This window comes from Poecilia reticulata, chromosome 13, assembly GCF_904066995.2.
Source record: "Poecilia reticulata chromosome 13, P_reticulata-male-v2, whole genome shotgun sequence".
Classification (NCBI taxonomy): domain Eukaryota; kingdom Metazoa; phylum Chordata; class Actinopteri; order Cyprinodontiformes; family Poeciliidae; genus Poecilia; species Poecilia reticulata.
This window is the reverse complement of record NC_088842.1, coordinates 29561034-29586514: the sequence shown is the minus strand read 5'-3', so window position 1 is coordinate 29586514 and position 25481 is coordinate 29561034. Positions and strand designations below refer to the sequence as shown.

The following is a 25481-nucleotide window of genomic DNA, read 5'->3' as shown; positions in this document are numbered from 1 at the left end:
AATATCAAAACAGCTGAAAATGTCACTCCAAGTTCAGAACATTAAACAAACTGCAGCCATATTCAGAGGATTTCTGTCCAACTTGTGGACAATTTCTGGGTTTTCCAACCTCCTCTACGTATATTTCTGAATTTGAAATAATTAAAATGCTAATTTCAGCATTTTAAAGACGGCGTACAAAAAACAGATGTTTATCAAAACCACTGGGGTCATTTATCAGAAGAAATTTGCTTCTACCTAATCTGATAATGTACTAACGCTAATAATATCAATGCCAGATATGTAGCTATCTGAAAACTCAGTAGCTTTGCATTGAAGTAACTTAATAAAATCGATGTTGTTGCTTATTTTACCGAATTGAACTCCGTATGGCTTTTGTCAGAAATCAGTACATTTTAAGCTATTTACTGTAGAACTACACAGCAATGCATTCTGGGTACAGAGTAAACGTATCGCATTAAGGGTGGAGGACATGAGGAGACAAACCAGAAATGCTGCGTAAACGATCTTCACTCATTTCAAAATAAAAGCGCGAATATAAACGTCTATCTACTTGGAGAATTCTTAACAGTCGACAAACAAAATTTCCACACAAATGTTGAACTTTATTCAACCTAAAGTTTAAAATTGAGCCAAGTCAATTAGCGAAAAATTTGCTTCGCTGCTGGCGCATTAGTAGATTAGAGTGCCCACCTGGTTCTCTGTCTGGTTTTATTTTGTCCCTGGAAGTTTCTTTGAAATAAAGTTTAAAGAAAAAGGAGACAGATTGTGAGGAGAGGAAACAGAACTAGACGGTCTTTAGGGAAAACTAAGTGTGGTAAACATTTTCAAAATCAGCATAAACGCTGCTAACATGCTAACTTAACTCCACTAAAGGCGCAGTAGCGGAAGCGTGGCGTGACTGCGCCAAACCAAAAACCAAGTCTCCGCCGGTCAGGCTGGCTGATGATGTTTGGAAAACGAGCCGTTTCAAAACTCTTATGTATGTAATAATCAGCAGTTAGTAACTTAGTAACCCCAGGAAAAAGCCCAGCCTGTTACCTAGCAACCCCAGCAGAGCTCTGACCGTCACCTAGCAACCCCAACTGAGTTCTATCATCTTAGGTCAGCTGGTTTTACCGCTGTATGCGCTGAACAAAGCTGCTGGAAAATACATTTGTTGCTTTTCTTTCATAAAACAACAAATTTTAAATATTTTAATCCAAACTTTATGCAATAAAAAGATATTTTTATACAGATTTAAGTTATTCCAATCGGTCCTTCTCCTTTTTTATTATGATTAAAGATAAAATTGTGGTCTGTACATCACTAATTAACTTACATATTTACTCCCATCACTCAGCCCTCGTACGTTCAGGCAGCAGCATGTTTTCAGAAGGTCACTTTGCACCACTCGGACCATAAGCAGCAGCTTATTTCAGCCTCATTTGCTGGAAATGTAGCGTTTCCACATCCACAGGCCGTTGTCTGGTGTGTGATTCTGCAGCGCGCTGCTGCGGTGTGACAGTGTGCGGTTGTTGAGCCGTGGGGAATGTACGTAGTGGGAATACTGGAGGCCAGCCAGAGCAAACATGAAGCGGCCATATATGGAGCTGGAACAGAGCGATGCGACCGTCTGGGTCCCGCCTGGTCTGCTGTTGTGGTTGTGAACAGGGACTGCACTGAAAATGAGACCAGGGGAAAACTCTTGGTTAACAAATCCTGGCTCCTTGGAGGGGAAATTTACAGAGATGTGGTTTTAATTTCTCCACCACACTCAAGGCTGAATACCTGAAACGGCACAGAACTTGATGTTTCCAGGTGTAAGGAATGAAAACACGGAAATAGACAAAATATGTTTCCAGACTTCATTATTCCAAAAAAATGTCTTTCCCTCCTTCCTTAGTCACATTGTCTTTCAGAATCGGTTTTATTTATCAGGTTTCTGCACCAAGACATTTGAATTTCCTCCTTCGTTTTGTTTCCTTAATTGGTTTTCTTGTGTTTTTATTCCATCTTTTTTCTCTGTTTATTCTTCATTCCTTCATTGGTCTCCTACTCTGCTTCCTTCCTTGGTCTTCATGTCTTTCCTTACTAGCTTGGTAAAGAAAGCTAGTTTCCTTTATTTCTCCCCTGGACTCCTTGTGTCCTTCCTTCAATCCTTGCTCTCTCTGTGCCCTTTCTTCCTACCTTAGTCTCCTTGTAGGCTTTTTTCCCTTCTTGTTTTCCTTGTATACTTCTTTCATTTCCAATTCTCAATGTGTTCTTCCTTCCCTGGTTTCCTTGTTTTTTCTTTTCTACCTTGGTCTTCGTGTCCTTCATTCATTCCATCCTTTTGCTCTATGTGTCCTTCCTTCCTTACTTCATCTTCTTGTATGCTTCCTTTGTTGGTTTCCTTGAGTAGTTCATTCTTTCGTTGGTTTCCTTGTGTCCTTCATTCCTTCCCTGGTCTCATTGTGTCCTTCCTTCCTTGGTTTTCTTCATCCTTCATTGGTCTCCTAGTATCCTTTATACCATCTCTGGTCTCATTGTGTTCTACCTTCTTACCTTTGCCTCCTTCCTCCCTTCCTAGTTCCTGATGTGTCTTTCATTCCCTCTTTGGTTTTCTTCCTTTATCTCCTTGTTTCTTAATTTCCTTCCTTCCTTGGTCTACTCGTTTCCTTCCCTTGGTGTCCTTCCTTGCTTCCTTTAATTTAACAATGATCTAAAACTACTTAGTAAATGTGATTCCTCGTCCTTAAAGCAACCCGACCGCATCTTCATGCGTATCTCTGACTTCCTGTCTCGTCGTCTCAGGTGTGAAAACCTGGCACATGATTGGCCACCTGCAGCCAGAGACGTCCTATGACATCAAAATGCAGTGCTTCAACGGCGGTGGGGAGAGCGACTACAGCAACGTGATGATCTGTGAGACCAGAGGTGAGAGTTTCAGCCTCTAGTGTCGATGATGATGATGTCATCAGCAAACGCTTGTCCTCTGAAGCCGCCGCTCCTCTTCTTCTTCCCTGCAGCTCGTCAGTCTCCGGATTCGCCCAGTCAGCACCCCTTCACCCCGCCCGGCCCGCACCCTACGGACCCCCAGACGTCGCCCGGCAGCCTGCTGTACCTGATCGTCGGCTGCATGCTGGGAGTGATGTTGCTCATCCTGCTGTCCTTCATCGCCATGTGTCTGTGGAGGAACCGGCAACAGAACAACATGCACAGTGAGACCAACAACTGATTATGCAAAACTCACATTTTGCACATTTTTGTACTTCAATTTGGGTCTCAACTGCTTCTGAAAACCTTTTAAAAGAGCAGATTTTTGACAATAAACAGCAGATCTTGATGCTCAATTCTCTTTTTTTTTATGTGCTAAAATCCAATTTTTCTTTATTCTGTGAGTGATTCTTCATACTACTAAATGTAATATCACAAATCAGCAGGCACTGCCCCTCACCTACTAACCCAGCCAAGCCCAGCCCGTTACCTAGCAACCCAGCCAGAGCTCCAGCGTGATTGGTCAGCTGGTTTTACCGCTACATGCGCTGCACAATTGCTGCTGAAACGGCGAGTTTTGTTGTTGACTTGCAGTCCAGAAAAGGTTTATGTAACATTCAAAGACGGTTGTATACTTACACATCTGTTTACACCCATATGTGAAAACGGCTGCAAACGTCAAGTTAGGGGGCGTGGCTAACAGCAGACACCTGGAAACGGCTCATTCTGAAAAGAAGACCTGACCAGACTATAATTTCATTATCCATGAATATTGTTGTGCTAATAAGAATGTATTTATCATGTTTTATATGGCCTATAGATCTATCCAACCTGTTCAGGGAAACATAACGGGTCACCTTTAGTAATTGTTGGCTCCGCGGCAGCTTGTGAGTCATATTCCAGTGCATGTACATGTCCCGAGGTGCTTGCAAAACTGTTGGCTTATGGTTCAGTACGTTCGCTCCTTGACCTTCTGGATGTGGAAATAGTTGTGGGTTTTAAAGCTTTGGAGGAAATTTGAAAAAGAGTCAGAGGTCTATGCTTTCTGCAGCCTTTTTCCCATCATTCATTGGGGTTTCTCAGGTGAACTAAAGGGTTTTTTTTTTACTGGAAAATGAACTTTGTTTGGTCAGTGAGAATAAATAAACCTTACATTTTATTATAGATTAATCAGTTTGGTGAGATCAATATTTCAACCTGTTGGTTTTAATAAGATACATCAATAACAACCTCTGTTGTGGTTGCTAGGTAACAGTGCAGAGCCTGCTGATTTGTGATGTTGCATTTCAAATGTTTTTAAAATGGCAAATTTTTCAGACACCAACAAACATTAACTTGTTGCAAAAAACAGCTGGCTTGGGTTGAGTTGTTTTTAGAAGCAGTTGAAACCCAAATGGAAATATAAAAAGTGAATTTTGCACAATAAGACTTGAATTTAAGGTTTAAAGGGGCTAAAGCTCTCAGTTTATGCCCCGCCTTGCAGAGTATGACCCTCCTGGCTACCTGTACCAGCCGGCGGACCTGAACGGCCACGTGCTCGAGTACACCACGCTGACGGCGGGCGGCGGGCGCGTGAACGGAGGCGTTCACGGCGGCTACGGCGGCCAGATGTTGCCTCAAGGCTGCCATCACCTCCACCACAAACTCCCCAACGGCTTGGCGTTGCTCAACGGCTCCGGCGGCTTCGTCCCACACAGCCACGACGGCACCCTGCCCCACAGCACCCACGAGTGCGAGCACCCGCACCTCCACCACCACCTGAACGTGAGTTCTCCGCCGGCGGCCGGAGCAGGCGGCTCTGTGCACTGTTCTTTGGAGGCTAACTCGGATGTTGGTGTTGTGTTGTCAGGGTGGGAGTTTGTACACGGCTCTTCCTCAGAAAGAGACATCGGAGTGTATGAGCTGCCAGAACCTCTGCAACAACAACAGGTGGGAGGAAGTTCGTAAAGACAATGGAGATTCTTCTGTTCAGACTGCCTTCCTTCATTCCTGTTTTTCTTTCTTACTCTTTCTTCTTCTTTCCTTCCATGGCCTCTTTGTCTCCTTCAATCCTCCCCTCCCTCCTTCCCTCCTTCATTTCTTCCTAGGTTTCCTTGTGACCTTTCACTCTACGCTGTTGTTTTTTATTTTTAAGCAGTTATGAGGAATGGTGGGGAAACCTTAAACTGCTGCTGCTGCACAAGTTACTTAACAGGTTGTTGCTAGGTAACCAAAGAATGGATGAGTTGCTAGGTAACCAAAGAGTGAGTTAGTTGCTAGGTAACCAAAGAATGGATGAGTTGCTAGGTAACCAAAGAGTAAGTTAGTTGATTCCACCAACCTAGCTGAGCTAGCCTTGAGAGGCTGCGCAGCTAAAGCCTTTCCTCTGCCTACATCCCCCAGAATGCTGTGCGGTTCTGGAAGGAGTTCAGTGAAATTATTGAATATGATTCAATCATTTCATGTTGAATACTTGAATCATATTTAGTATTAAATAACTGGACAACTCACAGAAGAGATTATTGGAAATAAGTCACTAATAGGAAAAAAAAACACTAATAGGAAAAAACATTAAAATCAGAAATGGAAATCGCCCAGCAGTAGGTCAGGCTATTTCTGAGTTACATTATTATTGGGCATGCTATGCTAGGTTAATATCAAGATGCTTACACTCTTTTTTTTAAACACCGGTCTGAATTGCATGTAGACAATTATTAGAAACAAAAACTTGCTGCTTTTAACACTAAAAGTTTCGGGTAACATTGGGAGAGGAAAATATTAAAGTCCAATGGAGCCGCTTTTTAAGAGCAGCCTTTCCCCCTGGCATTGGTCGAAGTATAGTTTTCAACTGGTATCACAAAATCTTAAAACTGGTTTTGATTTGTTTGAAGAAGGTGGTTTTATGTCTTTTAGGCAAATACAAATTAAGCATGATGTTTTACAGAAGGACTTCTTTAGTTTTCTCCAACTAAGACATTTTGTGCAATCATCACTTACTTTTCCAGATGACCAGCCAAGCTTAAATCCCGTAGAACATTTTCTTAAATTTAATGAGCGTCCCAACCATAAAAAGAAATTGATTTCTTTTTTTTATGGGCAACTAATGATGCTAAATCCTCTTCCAAATGAAAAGTCCAAAACCCACTGGGAAACGGATTTGCGCGTTGAGATTAACAGCGAAGCATGGTCAAGGGCCATTTCACAAACAAAAAAACATGTTTTTCTGCAACAAAGGGAAAACAGAAGCATAATCCACACAGGCTACAACGTACCACACAGTTTATGCAGAAACTTCACCCTCATTGTTCAGCTCTCTATAAAAGCAATTCAAACGTGGGCAACTCATGTCATTGTATTGGGCTTTGTGCGTTTAGAAAACAAACACGCTGAGCTCCGTTTCGACGATTCCTACGGACAAACCTACATAGTTTCTTTATTTGGATTGTCTCCAATGCGAACTTCAATATCTATCAAGACGTTGGATTCAGTTACAGTGGATCCAGGGACAGCCGCCTTCGGTGACCAAAACTGGAACATTTGTTACATTTTCAGTTGGTTTGATTCCCTTTTGAAAAACCTGTTTCCCTCCTCGACTGTGGTGGCGCTGCACCAAGAACTAATGAAGGAAATGAAAAAAATAAACATCTGAAGACGACACTGAGCGCAACTTCCTTCTTCATGAAATGTACAAAAATGGAGTGGCGTCAGATTTTAGCAGTTGTAGGATTTCTCCATTTTTCGTTTGGTAAAAAAACCACAATCTACTCCTGCTAGCGCTAGACTCTCAAGTTTGTTTTGTATTTACCCAGAATGCCCTGCGCTGTAGTTCACTTCCTGCTTTTGGAGCAGTGTTTAGTCCGCTTGATGTTCACATCAGCATTCAAACCGCACCAGAATGTCAACAAACCCGACATCTAGGTTTGTAGCCGGACTAGAGTTTGCTTTTTTTGGTCGGTATCAGATTGATTACATATTCACACCTCGTCAAAGAAACCGGACCTTCTAGACAAATGAGCTAAAGGTAGATTAAAGTGAACTAAACAAATGCGTTAGCCTAGCGCTAGCAGGAGAAATGGCTCGTTGTCCTTTACCAAAGACAAAACAGATATTCTACAACTGCTAAAATCTGACACCACTCAATTTTTATACATTTCATGAAGAAGGAAGTTGCGCTCAGTGTCGTCTTCAGATGTTTTTATGTAATTTGCTTCAGTGGTTTTTGGTGCAGCGCCCCCACAGGTGAGGAGGGGAATAGATTTCTTTGAAGGGTTTTGTTCATTTGACACTGTGCAGAGAGAAAGAGAAGCACAGCAACTGAAAACGTAACCAATGTTGCAACTAGCAGACTACCGACTGTGAAAACACCCTGAGATACAATGGAAGAAAAATGTTAATGAAGTGAGAAGTAGGGCGGTTATGCTAGTTGACTTTGACATCCTAACACGTACATGTGATTTTCAATTCTGTTTCAAAATAAGGCAACTCTCACCATCTTGTGACAGATCATCAATGGAACAGGTGTTTAAATTGGCAAATTTAAAGTGAAAGTAGTCTCTGCTGCTATGAAAGCTAGTCGAACTGCTGCCAGTTGGTTGCCATGGCAAAGGATGTGCATGTGGAGGGAAGCCAACACAGAGGGAACGAGTAAACAGAGGCATATTGAATTGTTCTCCACCAGTTTTTCTGCGTTATTTTTCCTTTGTTGTGGACGAACTGCAGCCACGGTAGTTTCTGGAAAATCAACAAACGACAAAAACGGGACTAATTGCCTCGTTTGTCATCAAATAAGATACAATACATCATAAAGTATTGAACGAACTATGGCTCCTAAAGCGGCAATTAGGTGAAATTAAATTAATAATCTGAAATAAATTAGGAATTTTTTAAATCTTCAGTTGCATCTTAAGAAAACTGACAGAAGCTGAACAGTTTATAGATTTATGTCTAATACATATTTTAAACACCAAACATCTGAAATATTCTTCATTTTTTATAGAAATCAAATAAGAAATAAGTGACAGATGCTTCCCATTTGTAATTGCGCTTGCAGATGCTCGTCGCTAGCATTAGCGGCTAATTGGGCCCCGTCTAATTCGGTAATATATACTGACGTACAGGAGACCATGCCACACTTTTCAGATTTAAAATATTTGGTCTGCAACTTCAAATCTCCACATTGTCTGATGGTTTGCAGTTTTACCGGGGAAAAATAAATAATCTGAAAACGTTTAAATGATGCAGAACTGTTAGTCTTGGTTAAGATTTTAAACATTCCTCACATTTTATAATGCGGAGCTGACAGATTGGGCTTCTGAGGCCCAAACGGACTCGCGCACCAGACAGAGATGCAGCTCCGGCCTCCTGTTTGCCCTGTTTATGTGTTTAAGAGTCTCCAGCATCACAGTTTACTCTGTGTGCATCCAGCCGGTGGACCTAATGAGCTCTGTGTTTATTTACCTCCGGCTGCTGGGGAGTCGGAGGGGGCGGCGTCACAATCACATCGTGTACCGATGAAGCGCCGTCGAGCTCGGAAACTTAGAAACCACAACGTGTCACGGTTTGGTCAGCGGGGTTGGATCCGTTCCTGATTAGTTTTGGTATTGATCCCGTCTCTCCGTCTCCGACCAGATGCTACAATAAAACCAACGGCGCTGCGCCGCTGATGCACCGCGTGGCGCCGTGCCACCAGGACGGGCTGGAGATGGTTCCGCTGGGCCAGGTTTCCCCGCAGTGCCGCGGGTCCGACCCCGGCGCCGGCTTCCAGCCGCCGGACGGGAACAGAGGGTCCTCGCCTTCCCAGCATTCCTGCTGTCTGATCCGGAACACTGAAAACTCTCCGGGGGACAGCACCGGTGACTCATTTATTATTATTATTATTATTATTATTATTATTATTATTTTAAAGCATATTTGTTCAAATTCAATAATATTTCAATGATCCTGAAGGGAAATTAAATAAAATGTTGTCCATCTGGGCTCAGATTGGTGAAGAAAGTGGATCAGAAACTATAAAGTAGACATATATGATACGATATTAATATCTGTGTCGGTTCGATATTGGAAAAAATATTCTAGATCTGCCGGCTGTGACAATAGGCAGATCTATTCAGTCTAATTCTATGCTTTATTATTTAATAAACTTTTTATTTAGAATTCCTAATTGTTCTTTCTGAACCATTTGATTCAGGGTTTTTTTTTTTTTTTACACGTTTGACCAATAGGAACATTTTTGTCAGTTTCAGTTTTATTTATTTTACATTTCTAAAAGCACTTTGGTCTGTCATGGCTGGGTCCCAGAAGTTATACGATAATATTGTCGTTTTGAGACAATTTTCAAGTAATATAATGGTAATAGAGGCATAATAACACAAGAACACAATCTCCAAGACCAATAAACTTTAAATCCTACTGAACATTTAACACTGGAACTGGACGACATTTTAAATATCCAAAATAAATCAACGGAACAGCAAATAAAATTAATTATTAAGTTTCTGTAAACAAAATTATCCTTTGAAATAAAGTTGAGACCAAAACACCACAGTGAAGACTTTGTCCACAGCTAATGCCAACACACTGCATTCATGTTTGTTGTGAAGGGTGTAAATACTTTTCAATGTTAGTCTAAAACTGCTGTTTTAAAGGGGAAGCATTATGTCTTTTCCAGTGCCATGTTGTAGCTCGATAAAGTATCTATTTTACCTTCAGGTTATGTACATATCAAATATGACTTAAAAGAAATTTTCCTTCCTGATTTAATGCCTTGAAATTGGGCCTCTGTCTCTTTAAAAACTCCATCCCAACATGGCTCCTCTACTAACCCTTTAACATTTTTCCAGCGTTTCAGTGAGAAGTAGCTCCACTAATTGCTGCTGGCTAGTCTGAAGGAGCCGAGTGGGTGTGGAGTTTGGACCAATCAGGCGTTTTGCACGGCTGAATGTTTGCCGTGGAGATTAAAGTATGTCTAACACATGCAGGAAAGAATCAAAACAACACTCCATGTTTGTTTCAGATGAGGGAATAACATTAGCATGAAGTAAAGCGCAAAAGAAGTTGATTTTTTTTTATTTTTATGACGCCGCCCCTTTAAGAGCTACAAGGCTCTCATAGTTCAGCAGTGAACTGTCACCACTGCGGTTTTATATCAGCATTTCTCATGTTTGCAGACAAACTTTGCAGCAAAGCCACAAATTGCACCATGAGCTTCTCCAGAATCCGTCCTCTTTTCTCCAGTGCTCACAGAACAAACTTTACAGAGCAACAAAAAGATCTACAAAGTAGGAGAAACAAAAACAAACAAAAACAAAATAAACAAATCAAAACAAGGAGGCATATATTAAATGGATGCAAAAAACAAAACATAATCAAATGTTGTGACAAGAAAAACAATTAAATAAAATCGTTTCTTTTAATATTTGGAGTTATTTTTTGATTTGCTGTAGATATATATATATATATACACTGCTCGAAAAAATAAAGGGAACACTTAAACAACACAATATAACTCCAAGTAAATCAAACTTCTGTGAAATCAAACTGTCCACTTAGGAAGCAACACTGATTGACAACAGGGACCCTCGTCGGGTCAATCAGTGCTGCTTCCCAAGTGGACAGTTTGATTTCACAGAAGTTTGATTTACTTGGAGTTATATTGTGTTGTTTAAGTGTTCCCTTTATTTTTTTGAGCAGTATATATTAATTTTTTATTTATTTTTTATTTAATTAATTTTTTTTTTTTTTTTGAAGTACAAACTGGAAGCCGTCTCACCTCCCTCTCTGTTTGCGGTTTCTGCAGCGGAGGACGAGCCGGAGGACAGCGTGGAGACGGAGGACCAGGTGGTGTCCTCCTGGGACGGGCTGGGCCTGCCGGACCTGGACTGCGACGAGAAGCCCGGCTGGATCTCCAGCAGCAGCCTGGTGGGAGAGCTGATCCCGGCCGGCCCGCAGGAGGCCTGAGCCCAGCCGGCGGGAACACTGGGAGGACTGGGAGGAAGACAGAGACACTAAATGTGACGGTGAAACGGGACTGAGACAAAATGGATGTTAAGGATTGAAAAGACTCGGAGATGGAAACGAAACAAAAACTCCTAATCCCACCCGAGGGAAAACCCATGAAACACCAAGAACTCTTTAGAAGACTTATTTATTTTTTGTAGTAGTAAAATATTATTTCATATGAATGTATCTGTTTAAAAGAAAAAAGTTTGCCTTTTATATTATTTATGCCTTTTGGATGAGAAATACTTTTTATTTTTGTTGTTTTGTCCCTTTGTGTCCCGCTCCAAGCTGTGGAGATTAGCGACTGTTTGTGTAAAGTTTTGTAATAATATAAAAAGAAGATATGGGAGACAAACGTCCGTCCTCTCAGAATGTCCTTCTGTCCCCGGCCTCGGTCCAGGCCTTTGATGCGGTGACCTTTGAACTCCGGGAACACTCCCTGCTCTGTTCGGGTCCGGCGAGCTGCACCGCGCTTCGCCGGATACTCGATAGCTCATCACTTTCCGCAAAACGCACGGCGGCTTTGAGAGCAGCGCTGACCTTTTGACCCCAATCTGTTGCAGAAGTGGAGCGGTTGCGCTAACAGTGAAGCCCAATGTCTGATGCTAATCTGGAGTTTTACAGGATGTAATCTCTGTTTACACGGCAAATCTGCAACCAGCGGACGGAAAGACCGCAAATTAAGTATGAAGATTTTACAGAAGAGGATTAGGACCACTGACAGAAAAAAATATGATTTTAATCTCAGAAATCTGGCTTCCACTGTCCAAATTCTCCCTTTTAATCTCAAAATTTTGACTCCCACAAATTCTTACGTCAATTCACTTCAAAAATACTGCATTGATCCCAAAGGGAAACTAAATGTTGTTGTAACTCGTATGAATTCAAATTCTTCAAACATCTCCTGTAGCAGTCTGTGTCAGAGTGAATCTGAGGAAGCCTCTGACTGAACACTCTGTTTTCCTAAGAAGCAGGGTCTTGATTTTATGGAGAATCCTTTATATTATCACATCGAGAGGTTCCACAGCCATTGACTGCAATCTCAGTATTCTGACTTTTTTTCTCCAGAATTCTGATTTTGATCTCGGAGCTCAGGGGAAAAAAATCAGAATTAAGATTTTTTTTCCCGTAATAACTTTGACTGTAATTTCAGAATTTTAAAATAGTTTTTCCAGAATTTTGACCTGTTTTTCCCCCCAGAATTCTAATTTTTAATCTTTGAATTCGAACTTTAATTTTAGTATTTTGACTTTTTTTCCTGTCAGAAATCTGACTTTAAACTTAAAGTCAAAATTTGACCTTATTCTTTATTTGAGAATTCTGAGATTTTCCCCAAGAATTTATTTATTTAGTATTAAAATTTCTTTTTTCACCTATAATTCTGGTTTTTAATCTGGAAAGTCACATTTTTAATTTCAGTATTTTGTCTTTTTTTTTTTTTTTGCCACCATTGTATATTTTTAGCCCCAGAAATCTGAGTTTAAGTTTCATAATTCTCAGATTAAAAAATCTGAATTCTGGTGGGGGAAAAAAAAAAATCTAAATTCTCATATCACTGTCAAAATTTTGTTTAATTTCTCAAAATAATTTTATTCCCATAATTCTCTTTCCTCAGTATGCCAACTTATATTCTTTAATCTCAGAATGATGGAGAAATCTTTCACCCTAAATTTCTAATTTTTTCCACCAGTTTTGTTCCCTTCTATAGGTTGAGAATCTTGATGCGGTGACCTTTGAACTTGAGATACTGTAAACAAACCCACTCTACTAGAGTAGCACACCACTCCCATTGTCAAACAAGGACGTGGCAGCATCATGGTAGGGTAATAAGTGAACTTACCCTTTAAAAAAAACTCTCAAACTTGATTTTTTTGCCTGCAGTGTGATGATAGACCTCGCTGTGCTTCACTGAGGACGACCGCGGTTCGGGCTTTCCAAACGCTCGGAGCCTGTCTGCCCCGGTTCGGTGCCAGACCCGGCTCGCCTGGCATCCTCTCCCCTCAGTCATGGTACATATTCCTGGACAGACTGTGCTGTGGCGCGGCGCGGTCTCTTCCGGCTGTTATTTTCAGATCTGATGGCGGCGGCAGCAGCGGTGCCATTAGGGCTGGAAGGGGAAAACAAAACAAAACACACAAAAAAACTTTTCTTCCCCAGGAACTGAAGGATTCAGTTCTGAAATGTTTTTTACATACTTCAGCCTTAAGTGACACAAATCCGATTGTTAACCTGTATCTGATCTTTTCATCAGTCTGAAAAACACAGATGGGATTTTTGATAGTATCTGATCTTTTCGACGGGGTCGAATTCACCCGATCTTTACGTCATTGATACTCGACGTCGAGTATAAATGACGTCGTTCGGCGTCCTGATATACGGAAGCGGGAAGAAAAACAACAATCATAAAGAATGATAATGCGGGTCAAGTTGTTCATGTGCTGGACAACAACTCTAAAATCGTAAACTACGCTCCACCGTTACAATCCATGTTTACTTCCGCAAACACTGAGCACGCGCGCGACGTGTGACGTTACTGCGTCCTCTACTGCGCATGCGGGACACTTGTAGATTGTTTGCGATTCACACAGTAAATCTTTTTAGTATTTATGAATTTAAACATGTACAATCAACATCAAAAATGTGCCATAGCGTATACATTATGCTTTTACTCTTCTTTTTTTTTTGTTTTTTTTAAAGAGAACAAACAAAAAAATCCCCAAATGTATAAAAAAAATGGCGGGGGGGCTCTACTACACACACTGGACACTTTGAGGATTGTTCGTGGTTCACTCAGGCAATTTTTAAAAAATCATTTATTAATATAAACGTATACAATCAACATTTAAAAATGTGCCATAACATATAAAGTATGTGTTCAAACTACATTTTTGCAGTGAAACAAGAACAAAACAAAATGAATTGTAAAATTTTCAAGCATTTTTTTGACTTCACAAAAAAATAAGGACAAATTTAACTAATTCTTTCACTGTATAAAGTTAGGGATGGTTTTAAAGAAGGGACATTTGTGTAATTAATGTTTGACTAACGAGAGAACATTATTTATACTATTGTCAATGTTACGATCATTACATAAAGACTCAAAATTTAACACAGGAAATGGCATATATTTGGAAATGTGAACGACCGCTCACAAAAAACGAACAATGAGGTCAAAAATGGAGCCAGAAATGAAAGAAAAATGGTCTGAGAAAGGGAAGATGCTGAAAGATGCAGCGCGGCCTGATGAGACCGAGATAAGGCCCGAGGTTGTCTCCAAAATGAGCCGCTTCTCCATCTCCCACATCCGTCAGTCGGCACTCTGCTTCAGCCCTGCATGCCCCCCTCCACCCACACGGCTACACCCCTTCATTAAGAAGCCCAGTGGAACAAGAAAACTCATTGTCCGGACAGGAATTTTGCCCCCTTGTGCTGCATATCCGACCTGTTAACACCAGTCCGCCCACCATTCTCTTCCCAGCACGCCCAGAATGAATGAATGAATGAATGAATGAAAGAAACCCATGAATCCACCAGTCTGTCGCTGGCTTTCCAGATTTAACGTTTTTTATTTCCTTGACGCGTCCCAAACCACAAAAAAAAAAAACATGTTGGTGTTGGATAAAAGCCAAGCACTAAAAACCATAGAGCTGAATTGATGAATCATGATTAATCGATTGTTGAATTGTCAACTAATTGTTAACTATAGTTTACAGACTCAAAAAAGGCCATTTGCTAAAAGAACAGTCAGAGCAGTAATTAAGCCAAAAGTGTCCAAAAACATTTTGTAATTGAGATTTTAAAAATTCTCTACATTTTAATAAATTAATGACATTTAAATTAGGACTGAGACGGTTAAGCACGATAAATTGGTCACTGAAACCTTCAATAAACTGATGACACATTATTATTCATGATTAATCGATAAATGAAATAATTGTCATTTAATTTAGTAACCGATGAAGTTACAGACTCAGAAAAACAAATTTGATAAAAGAACAAACTTATTTGTCATCTCTTGTGATCCTGTTATTAATTGGTTAATCTAAAAAATAATCAGATTAATACAGATTACAACACAGATTACAACACAGCCTTTACGTTAAGTGAAGCAGAAAGGCTGGACTTTTCATGTTCTTTTCTCAAAGTTTTAAGTTACAAAGCATTCACTGAAGGAACGCTAAGTTTATTTTCTAACTTTAAATAATGTTTCAATTATTTATTTTCATCTTTTCATGTATTTCTTACATTGCATAAAAAAGGCTTAATTGAAATATCTGCGGGCTGCACAGTGGCGCAGTTGGTAGAGCTGTTGCCTTGCAGCAAGAAGGTTCTGGGTTCGATTCCCGGCCTGGGTCTTTCTGCATGGAGTTTGCATGTTCTCCCTGTGCATGGTGGGTTTTTTCCGGGTACTCCGGTTTCCTCCCACAGTCCAAAAACATGACTGTCAGGTTAATTGGCCTCTCCAAATTGCCCCTAGGTGTGAGTGTGTGTGTGCATGGTTGTGTGTCCTGTGTGTCTCTGTGTTGCCCTGCGACAGACTGGCAACCTGTCCAGGGTGACCCCGCCTCTCGCCCGAAACGTTAGCTGGAGATGGGCACCAGCAACCCTCCCGGCCCCAATAAGGGACAAGGGTGTAAGAAAATGGATGGATGGATGAAATATCTGCAGAATGTGGTAATTGTTGTCTGATTGTCAGAATTATCGTCCATAATCAGGCTGATTAAACGATGCATAAATGTGTCGCCTGTAATCCCAGTGACCTTCAGTATCAAGTTCATGAAGTGATCAACTTTAAGCCTTTATTTCAATAAATTCTGATGATTCTGGTTTGGAGCTAATGAAAAGGCAACATTCAAATCCTATATAAATATAAAAAACCTAAAGACTTTTTATTTTTCACATTTATTTATTCACTCATCACAAAAATAAGCAACAGTTTATGTAAAACACACTAATTGCTCAGGAAAACATTTGTGTTGTGTGCAAAGATTTCCGTCAGCATGCATTATCAAAAAGTTTCCAGAATTTGGTTTCTTCAGATTAAATCTCAACTACAATGAATGTTACAACATTCAGTCAAACACATAAAAAAAACAGACACTGCAGAGCGATTAGGACAAAAAAGCACTAATGAGCGGTATGTATGTGTGGAAAACAACAGTCTTCTCTAATGAATCCACCGTCCAGGTGGTTTCAATAGTCAGGACTGGGAAAAGCTTTGAAACTGAAACCACAACCTGCATGTCTGCAGGAGACAATAGTGCAGTCTTCACTGATCAAAGCGCGTCAGTCTGCATTAAGCTTCAGCTAGCAGGACGTTTAACGCAAGTCTTTCTTTACAAAGCCAGACCCATATTTTCCATGATTTAGCTGCTTTCAACAGATGTGTAAACATCCAGGAAAAAGCCATAAAAACTGCATTCAGAGATTAATTAATCACTTTAAAGGAAAATAGATTGTCACCACACCCTTAAACTTAAATTCTGGCTCCGTTTAATGTTGCTTCAGATAGCTCAAGTAAAAAAAATGTTTAAAAATACGGCTCAAGAGGAGCTGTGCTTCTACATTGTGTTTCGGTTTGAAGTTTTTTTGGTGCTTGTTTGTCTTTTGATGCAGCACTGGGGAGATTCCCAGAGCTGAACACTGATCTAGACGAATTATGATCTTTTCAAACTGAAGCGGAAACAAATTTGAGTCTACTTTGTTCAGTTTGTGTGAATTAACTGCAGATTCAACTGCAGACACGTTGCAGCGTGACGTCAAAACTAGCCGACGATGACTAGCATTGGTTTTAGCTGTTGTCAACATAACGACCTAAATCCTTAATATACACATAATGTACAAGAATAATGGATGTAGTGCTTTTCTACTAATTGTCAACACTATGACAACTAGATAAGGTCAGGAAAAAGTTTTAATTGCAAACAAAGGCGAGTTAGAGGGAAATATTTCAGGTATGCTAGCTTGACTTTGACAACTTTAACATATAGATGTGCTGTGGAACTCTGTGGTTTCAGTTCATTTAGAAAACATAATTAAAAAGGCGACAAAAGGACAAATTTTCCAACAGGTCATCAGCCAAGCACATGTTTAAATTAGCTAATCAACCACTACCAACCACAACCGCTACCGTTGTTGTTAGCTTTGCTAACAGCAACGGTAGCTAATCTACCACAGAGATAATTTATTAATAATAAAACATCAAGTCTGAAAACATCAAACTGAAACGAACTGAATGATCTGCTTTGTCTGGGAAATGTTTGAGTGTTTTTTGATGTTGAGTACTGATACATTAGCGCCGTTGTTGTCAGTCAGTTGCTATGGCAACGGGTCTGCATAGCGTAGCCGACACAGAGAGAAAAGAAGAATACTGAGAGGTTTTGAGTTCTTTTTCAGTGATTTTTTTCTGCGTTATTTTCCTGTTTGCTGTGGCGCACTGCACTAAGTTAACCATACCACCATCTACAGGTTTCATTTAGTTCACGGTTTTGTTTTACTGTGGCAGCGCGGCTATGGGCGGCACGTAAAAGGATTTGTCTTTTTGCTCTCTGTGCGCAAGTGCAGAATCTCTGCAAGCAACGTGTCTATAAAGTTTCTTTTTTTTTTTTTTAACCAGTTTTCCACCTCCACAAACTGCTCAAGCAGTCTTCAATTTTTGAGTTAAGGGGTCTTCATCGCCTTTAGTCACCTGCCGGCTCTTTAAATGCTTTACAATGTGACCAAGCTTTGCTTGTTGATGTTGGGGAAACTCGTTATTGGTCCTCCACCTCCAGTCGGGTGAAGTAGAAGGTAATCCTGGCTCCTTCGTCGGTGTCGTACAGAGCCTGGCAGGTGTACATCCCGGCTGCGTCCTTCTGCAGGTCCTCTACCACCAAAGCGGGGGCGTCATCCCGCAGCTGGATGCTGCCCAGGCTGCCGGCCTGCGGCTGGACCTTGGGGCCCTGTCCGTAGTTGTGTGCCACCGCCACGTTGTTGTCGGTTCCCGGTTTGGTGAACCCCCAGATGTAGATGGCGGGCATAACGGAGCCGCAGTCCAAGGTGACCGAGCCTCCTGCAGTCCCAGTGGCGTTGGAGCGAATGTATTCCACCTCCTCCGGGTCAAATATCTTCAAACCTGCAAGACAAGATGGCTGGAGTCAATTACTGTAATTATCAACAAAGAAAGACAAGAAAACAGCCTCCGGATTGACAGGTTTATTCACTTCTGTGTTTCGGGACGAACAACAGGAACTTAAAGACAGTTTTCAGCCTCTGGGATCTTTGATGGGGTGAATTTTATGACTCTCTCTGGCTTCACTCAGCAGTCTGACAAAATAATAATACCAATCAAGGAAAAAAAACAAATACCAGTTTCAGCTTGTCTCCAGCTGAAGCTCTTTGTTATCAGTGATCTATTATGCTTATGCCAACAGGTTAGGATAGGTATTTAGGTGATACAAAATATGTTTTTACATTTTTTACACACACTCATTCTTAGATAATAAAATTTCAGTCTGGTCAGTTCTGCCTATTTTGAGCTGTTTTGTCACTTTAAATCCAAATAACTTGCTGCTGGCTACACCCTTAACATTTACACTGGCATATGACAATGGCTGCTGGATTACAAAATGTACATCTTTAAAAAGCATTAGTAGAGCCTCCTGCACAAGCAACAAGAAAGTGGCAAGTGGTTTCTGGATGGTAAGTCAACAAAACACTTCTCTTTCTAGCAGACATACGGTGATAAAAACCAGCTGACCAAATGTTCTGGAGCTTAGCTTAGGTTGCTACGTAACGGGCAGGGCTTCCCTGCTTTTGCTAGGTAACAAGCTGGGCAGAGTCTGCTGGCTGTTACATTTCTACAATGATTTATTAAGGCCATTAATATGACTTAATTTCTGTTAAGAATCTCTGAAATTTTCTAGAAAACTTTGAAATTTCTGTAAAAGCTTAGGAAAAAACTTTAAAAATTCAGTTATTTCCAAGTTTTTTTCTAGAAACGTTCTGAGATTAAGCTCAAAATTCCTGAGTTTTTTTCTCGCAAATTTTCGTCTTTTTGAGCTCGTAAATATCCTTGTTTTTTCTAGAAAACTTCTCACAAAATTTCAGAGTTTTTTAGTGGAAATGTACTAATTTTTTTCAATATAAAATGGCCCTAATATACCATCGTACATTCCTGAAGTTTTGGAAATGGCTCATTTTTCAGACACCATAACCATTAACCACCATTAACGTTTTGCTAAAAAAAAAAAGGCTGCGTGGTTTTTAAGCTCTTCAGATGTTTTTGTGAACCATTAGAAACGCAAATCAAACTACAAAAACATGCAAAATATGAGTTTTCTCAACAAAGAGCCTTTACCTTGTAGAGGAAGTGCGAGGCAGCAGAGGAGGAAGCAGACATATGGAGTCGTCCTAAAGGCTTTGAGTGATGCCATCGCTGGTAGCCTGGAATCAGAAGCGCTGGTAGCGTTTCCCCTTTCCGGTCTTCGCTGCTGGTCTCACCGAGAAGGACTGAAAGCAGCTGGAGCACCAGCGGGGAGAAATTCAGTCAAACTACACTTTAAATTATTCATCTGCGTTTCCACCTCCTCGCTGGCGCTCCACCGGGCGAATGGCTGAATCTGAGAGAGGGACGTATACGGTGTCAGGATGATGTCGCTGCTTCATCTATTATTGAAGTTGCAGGCTGAGGGGAAACTTTTTAGAAATTCCATCACTTCCAAGAAAATTGAAAACGAAGGCCAGGCAAGGTCAAGACCTCTGAGTTTCCCCAGAAACAAACGAAACAAGAAAACAAAACTCATAACACGAAAGTGTCACAACAAGCAAAAAGTAACAACCGAGTTCCCTCCGACAAGCTGGAACCATAAACTTCAACATTTTGGATAAGATTCTCAGTTTCCAGGACTTGAACGTTTTAAATCAAGATGTTTCGACTCTTAGTAAAGAGGCTTTTACAACTTAAAAGCTGCTAATGAGGCCATTTTTATTACCAGCTGTGGGCACCATTTTGCTAAAGCGCTAACCGTGGAGCTAATCTTTCATTTAGCGCTTTCTGCTAACTTTGAAAACATTTAGCGCACCTAGCTTCTCCTAATTTACTTGGCTGATTTCTAAACTTTTAGTTGAATAAAGTTCAACATCTGTGTTGAAGTTTTGGTGATCGACTGTTAAGAATTCCTCAGGCGGTTGGATGTTTATATTCATGCTCTTATTTTGAAGTGGGTGAAGACACATGCAGCAGCTCCATTTCCTCTCCTCAGTTCTCTGTACTTTTCCCGCCCAAAAACTTCATTTCAACCAAGAAACAATACAGGAACCAAATAAAACACAGACGACAGAGAACAAGATATAAATACAATATATAAAGACATTGTAGAACATGGGTATAAACGTGGTTGGAGTTAGCATTTTAGCATTAGCTTCCGCTAAATAATGTGCTGGCGTAGCGCTTTAACTTTGGCAGAGCAGATTATTTATGATGCTTTAGGGTTAGCGCAACTAACTTTTTAAGCTATTAAGCCTGTCACTTGCTATCACTATATGTTAGCACTTATGCTAACATTAGCTTTTTAGCTAATTTGAATTCAAAAACTTAAATCATATTACTGAATCGAGTAAGTTAACAAGATATAAACATGAATACAATACATAAAGACATTATAGAACATGGGTGTAAGCATAGTTTAAGTTAGCATTTTAGCATTAGCTTCTGCTAAATAATGTGTTAGTGTAGTGCTTTGACATTAGCAGACTGTTTGTTTATAATGCTTTAGGGTTAGAGTAACTAAATTTTTAGCTAGCGTGCCCTCACCATTTATCACTAAATGTTAGCATTTTGGCTAACATTATCTTTATAGCTAGTATGGATTAAGTTAATGTTACTCAACATGCGTCAACACAATAATGATAGATTAGCTAATGCTAGACTTTCAGCTAATTTGTCTCTGGACTCTATTCTGTTCCCTTTTGGTTTTCTTTGAGTTTCCTGATAAAATACTTAAAAAATACATTAAAGTTTATATTGTAATATGATCATGTTTAAATATTTTGAGAATGTTTGAAAAGCATTGCGGCTCAATTGTTTTCCTGGTTTTTCAGTAATTTTCTATCTTTGCAGAAACCATTTAAAAAGTCAGACAGAAATATGAAGTGTCTTAAAACTTTTGCACACTACTGTATGTCCATGAGAACTGTGCACCAGATGTGCAAAGTCACAGACCTGTATCACATTCAGTGGGGAAAAAAAGCTTCTGCAGTGAAATCTGGCAGATTTTCGGGCCTGCAGGCTGCACCATTAGAGGCCGAGGCTCAGCGCTGCCGCCATGCATGCAGTCCATAAACTTGCGCTTATACTGGAGGCAACCCCAGACTGACGAGAAACCTCTAATTAGTAACAGCTTTAAACGTAGCTCGTTTTTTTTCTTCGCTGAATCAGAGGAAAGTGCTAAATTTAGGATTCAGCTGGACGACAAACAGATGTAATATGAACTGCAGAATAAGACAACATTGAGGGCAGAGTGAAGTGATGTGTTAAATTAAAAGATGTTAACACAGATATTTCCCGATAAGACAGCCAAGAAGCGTGTATTTAAAAAAAACAAACAGTTTTACTGCTTCATAAAACGACATGAGTCCCACCGCCGCCATGATGTAATACGGAGGTCCAGCACGAAAAGAACGAGCTCAGAACATTTTAACTGGATGTTTCTGGAAACCTCAGCTTGTCATGTGAAGATTTATGGATATACTTCTTAATATTTTGGAAAGAAATTATGGTTTTTCTTAAAAAACAAAAAAGAAAAGTTGAGTTCTCTGCTTGGTTCAGTTTTTTCTTTGCGGCTTTGAGCCGTAATTGGGGAAATCAAAGTTGTAGCTTCCATCGGGTTCAAGAGAAACCTCTAAATTAGGAGTGTCCAAACTTTTTGTCACATCAAGTTTAAAAGACTTGTGGGCCAACCAAAGTAAGGAAGAAAAAAATAAATACTGTGTGTGTTTTTGTATTTACTCAACAATAAAGGCTGCAAAGCTGTAATTAAATGAGAAAAGTACTGAAGTTAAATGGTTTGTTGGAAAACGATGTGACTTATTGGTAGATCCAAAACATATAAATTTGGAAATAATAGAAATTGTTTTTGTCAATAAAGCAAAACTATTTTTTTATTGGATGCAGCTGGGGAAGAGAGCAGGTAAGGGAAAATCAATAACAGCTAAAATGGGAGCCATTTCTTCTGCTAGCGCTAGACATGTTGGGTCGTTTTTACCCAGAATGCCCTGCGCTGTAGTCCACTTCCTGCTATTGGAGCCGTCTAACTCTGGTCCTGTCTTGATTCAGTTGAAGTGAACTCTGGTTCGGTTTGAATGCATTGGTGAACGCCAAACGAACCGGAGACCGCTCCAAAAGCAGGAAGTGGACTTCTACGCAAGGCATTCTGGGTAAACACAACCAAAACAAACGTGGGAGAAAGGACCAAAGAGAAATCCTACAACCCCTAAAATCTGACGCCACTTTGTGTTCACAGTTTGTGAAGGAAGTTGCGCTCAGTGTCGTCTTCAGAGGTTTCTGCGTTGTTTCCGTCAGTGGTTCTTAATGCAGCGCCCCCACAGGCGAGGAGGGGAACAGGTTTTTCAAAAGGTTCGGTTTTTTGAACCGCAGCAGCTGAAAATGTAACAAATGTAGCAACTTCTACCAGACTGTGAATACTCTCTTAATGTCTGCAAACCTCAATGAAGTGAAGCAGACCAGATATCCTCCACAAAGGGATGAATGAAGCCAGACTGAGAACATCTGCTGAAAGCTGAAAGGTGGCTCCACAAACTCCTGAATCACAGGGTGGAGCAGGAGTTTCCCACGACTGGCAGACAGTGACTGGAAACTGATTAAAGTCCCAAACTTTGAAGAAGACATTTGAACTTGGCCTCCAAGTCATTCTGTTTTACGCCATCCTAGATGAGACGAACTGCAAAAACAAGCATGGCGCGGCGTGAATGAGACCATGAAGGACGGACGGTTCTGCTGCGTGGAGACAGAGTTGACCACATTCTTGTCTGGTGAAGCACATCCTCTCTGAAATGCCGCAGTCCTGCCACATCTGCTGGCCGCCCGCCTGGTTGTCCTCGGGGGGAAGAGTGGCTGGAAAATGTGAGCTGTTTGAAAAACAGAATGTTTTGGAGTTGGGCGAAAGCGGGGAGCTTCATCTCTTATCTGGTTTGGTAAAAGCTTTCAGGTTCCGCGGTCAGTTCGGCCGACTTCTTGCGGTTTCTCCTTCATCTTTGGCAGCAGATAAGAGGTCAGAATCGGATCCAGAAAGCCGAGGCTGGTCCACATTACTGCCACCCGGCCAGACTGCGAACTGTTGGCAGCGCTGGCAGAACAGGTGGGACCTCTGAGCGCGCCTGTAATTGGATCAGTCGTTACCACAGTGGCATTGTTGAAAGCTCAGCTAACCTCTAATTTCTGCGGACCACCAGTTTGGGAGCATGCTGCTAAGGTTTAAAGGTTGTTACGTCCCCCAGGGACTCAACATATTCAGGGACACGAGACAAACGAAAATGAGGGTTAAACAGGATTTTATTTGTAATTTTTCTTCCTCCTGGGTCTTTTTGTCTCCTGTGGAGAAGACAAGAGTTTAAAAAAAAACAACCCTCAAATCCCGTGTCCAAAAAAATAAAAGAAACCCAAAAGTAGCAACGAAAAGGTGGACCTGGTGAGCCGGTTAAAAAGAAACAAAACGGCACCGCAGAGGGCCAACCCTATACAGGGCCGTCGAAGCCTCTGCGGATACCGGACTAAGAAAAGGAAAAGAATCTACTTCAAAAAAAAGAATCGAAAACAGGACAACCGGTCACACCAGGCCAAAATCAAAAGAAGAACAAGATTAACAAAATTACCCTAAACGGCTGTGGCCCGCGGCGGCCAGACCGGTCAGCATCGTTCCGGGGTCTGAGACAAACAAACGAGCGAGAGGGAAGGCGGAGACGCCACGATGCCATCAGCCCACCTATATATAGGCGGGCCAACAGCGCCCCTAATTAACATAACTAATTAATACAAAACAAAACATTACGCAAGCCCTATCGTATTAACAAAAGATCACTAACGTCTCCATAAACATAAATAAATAAACATAAATCATATTGTGCCCAAGCACATAACAAGGTGGCATATCATGCAAAATTCACGTTTTTATACACTGCTCAAAAAAATAAAGGGAACACTTCAACAACACAATATAACTCCAAGTAAATCAAACTTCTGTAAAATCAAACTGTCCACTTAGGAAGCAACACTGATTGACAACAGGGACCCTCATCGGGTCAATCAGTGCTGCTTCCCAAGTGGACAGTTTGATTTCACAGAAGTTTGATTTACTTGGAGTTATATTGTGTTGTTGAAGTGTTCCCTTTATTTTTTTTGAGCAGTGTACTTGCGTCTGGGTCTCACTTGCTTCCAAAAACAGTTTCTTGGCTGTAAGTCTGGGAAACTAAGGCTGTTGCTGCCCATTGCATCTTGTCAAATGCTGTTGTTAAAATCATCAATGCACATCAAATATGTTGGTCAATATTTCATATACTATCGTTCAAAAGCAATTCTAAACGGGTGAATTTGATTCAGCTGATTTCTGGATTCTCTACTCACCATCAGTAACTTCACTGAATGAAGAAAAACCTTATTTTAACCAGAAATTCACCAGAAACGGAGACACACTTAAAGTTTCAGGAATTTTATATTGAAAGAAAATCATTTATGTTTTTCCTTTTGCCTGACTTTATTTTGTAAATATGTTATTTATGTGAATTATTTTCATTACCAACATTTCCATAACTTCATATTTTGGTCCATCTCATGATGTAACTTTTCAATATTAAATAATTGATGTTTTGATCAGTTGCTCATTACTTGAGTCCCCATTTTTAACAAATACTGTTTTACTATTGAGTCATTTCTTAGACGGCTACTTTTTTCTTGAGTATAGATATGCTGAATTAGTGCTACTCCTACTTCTGTACAATTTTTGGGTACTCTACCCGCTTCTATCGCTGTATGTGCTGTACAATGGCTGCTGGAAAATACGAGTGTTTTGCTGTTGACTTACCATCCAGAAACCACTTTCTGCATTTTTGTTGCTTGTGCAGGAGGCTCCACTCCTGCTTTTCAAAGACAATCGGTTGTATAATTTTGCAACTGTTTGCAGGCATTCACACACAGGTGAGTGTATACGTTGAGTTGGGGGCGTGGCTAGAAGTGTAAAGGAGTTAAAGTGACAAGAGACCAGAAACCACCTGCTGCATTTTTGTTTCTTGTGCAGGAGGCTCCACTTCTCCTTTTCAAAGACAAAATGGTTGAATAAAACAGCTCAAAACAGGCAGAACTGAGCAGATTGAAATCTCATCATCTAAGAATTATTTTGTGCCAAAGAAATGTAATGAACTTGTTTTGAATTTCCCACAGACTTCTAACAGGTCACCTTTAACAGAAGATGATTTAGGATGAGAAAAATAATCTGCGCTGGTTTCCAGTGAGAATGTGTGTTTCCACTTACGGCCTAACGAGATTCTGATTTCGC

General features: G+C 40.6%; 2 protein-coding genes across 2 annotated transcripts in view; one reads left to right on the top strand and one right to left on the bottom strand.

Moving 5' to 3' along the window:
* cdon (cell adhesion associated, oncogene regulated) overlaps positions 1-11294 on the top strand; it is a 63296-nt gene extending 52002 nt beyond the window's left edge. Inside the window, exons 14-19 of the mRNA XM_008426440.3 lie at positions 2776-2898; positions 2991-3182; positions 4442-4722; positions 4808-4887; positions 8566-8789; positions 10733-11294. Of these exons, the coding sequence (XP_008424662.1) occupies positions 2776-2898; positions 2991-3182; positions 4442-4722; positions 4808-4887; positions 8566-8789; positions 10733-10893 (1061 nt within the window). The 3' untranslated portion in view covers positions 10894-11294. The remainder of the gene's footprint in view (positions 1-2775; positions 2899-2990; positions 3183-4441; positions 4723-4807; positions 4888-8565; positions 8790-10732) is intronic.
* A 6390-nt stretch (positions 11295-17684) lies between these two features.
* LOC145554497 (V-set and immunoglobulin domain-containing protein 10-like 2) lies at positions 17685-19671 on the bottom strand. The gene is made up of 2 exons (XM_081614357.1): positions 19274-19671; positions 17685-18049 (listed from the first exon to the last, which is right to left on the bottom strand). The coding sequence occupies exons 1-2, from the start codon at positions 19347-19349 to the stop codon at positions 17688-17690; spliced, it is 438 nt and encodes a 145-aa protein (XP_081470483.1). The 5' UTR covers positions 19350-19671; the 3' UTR covers positions 17685-17687.
* Between the last annotated feature and the right edge of the window lie 5810 nt (positions 19672-25481).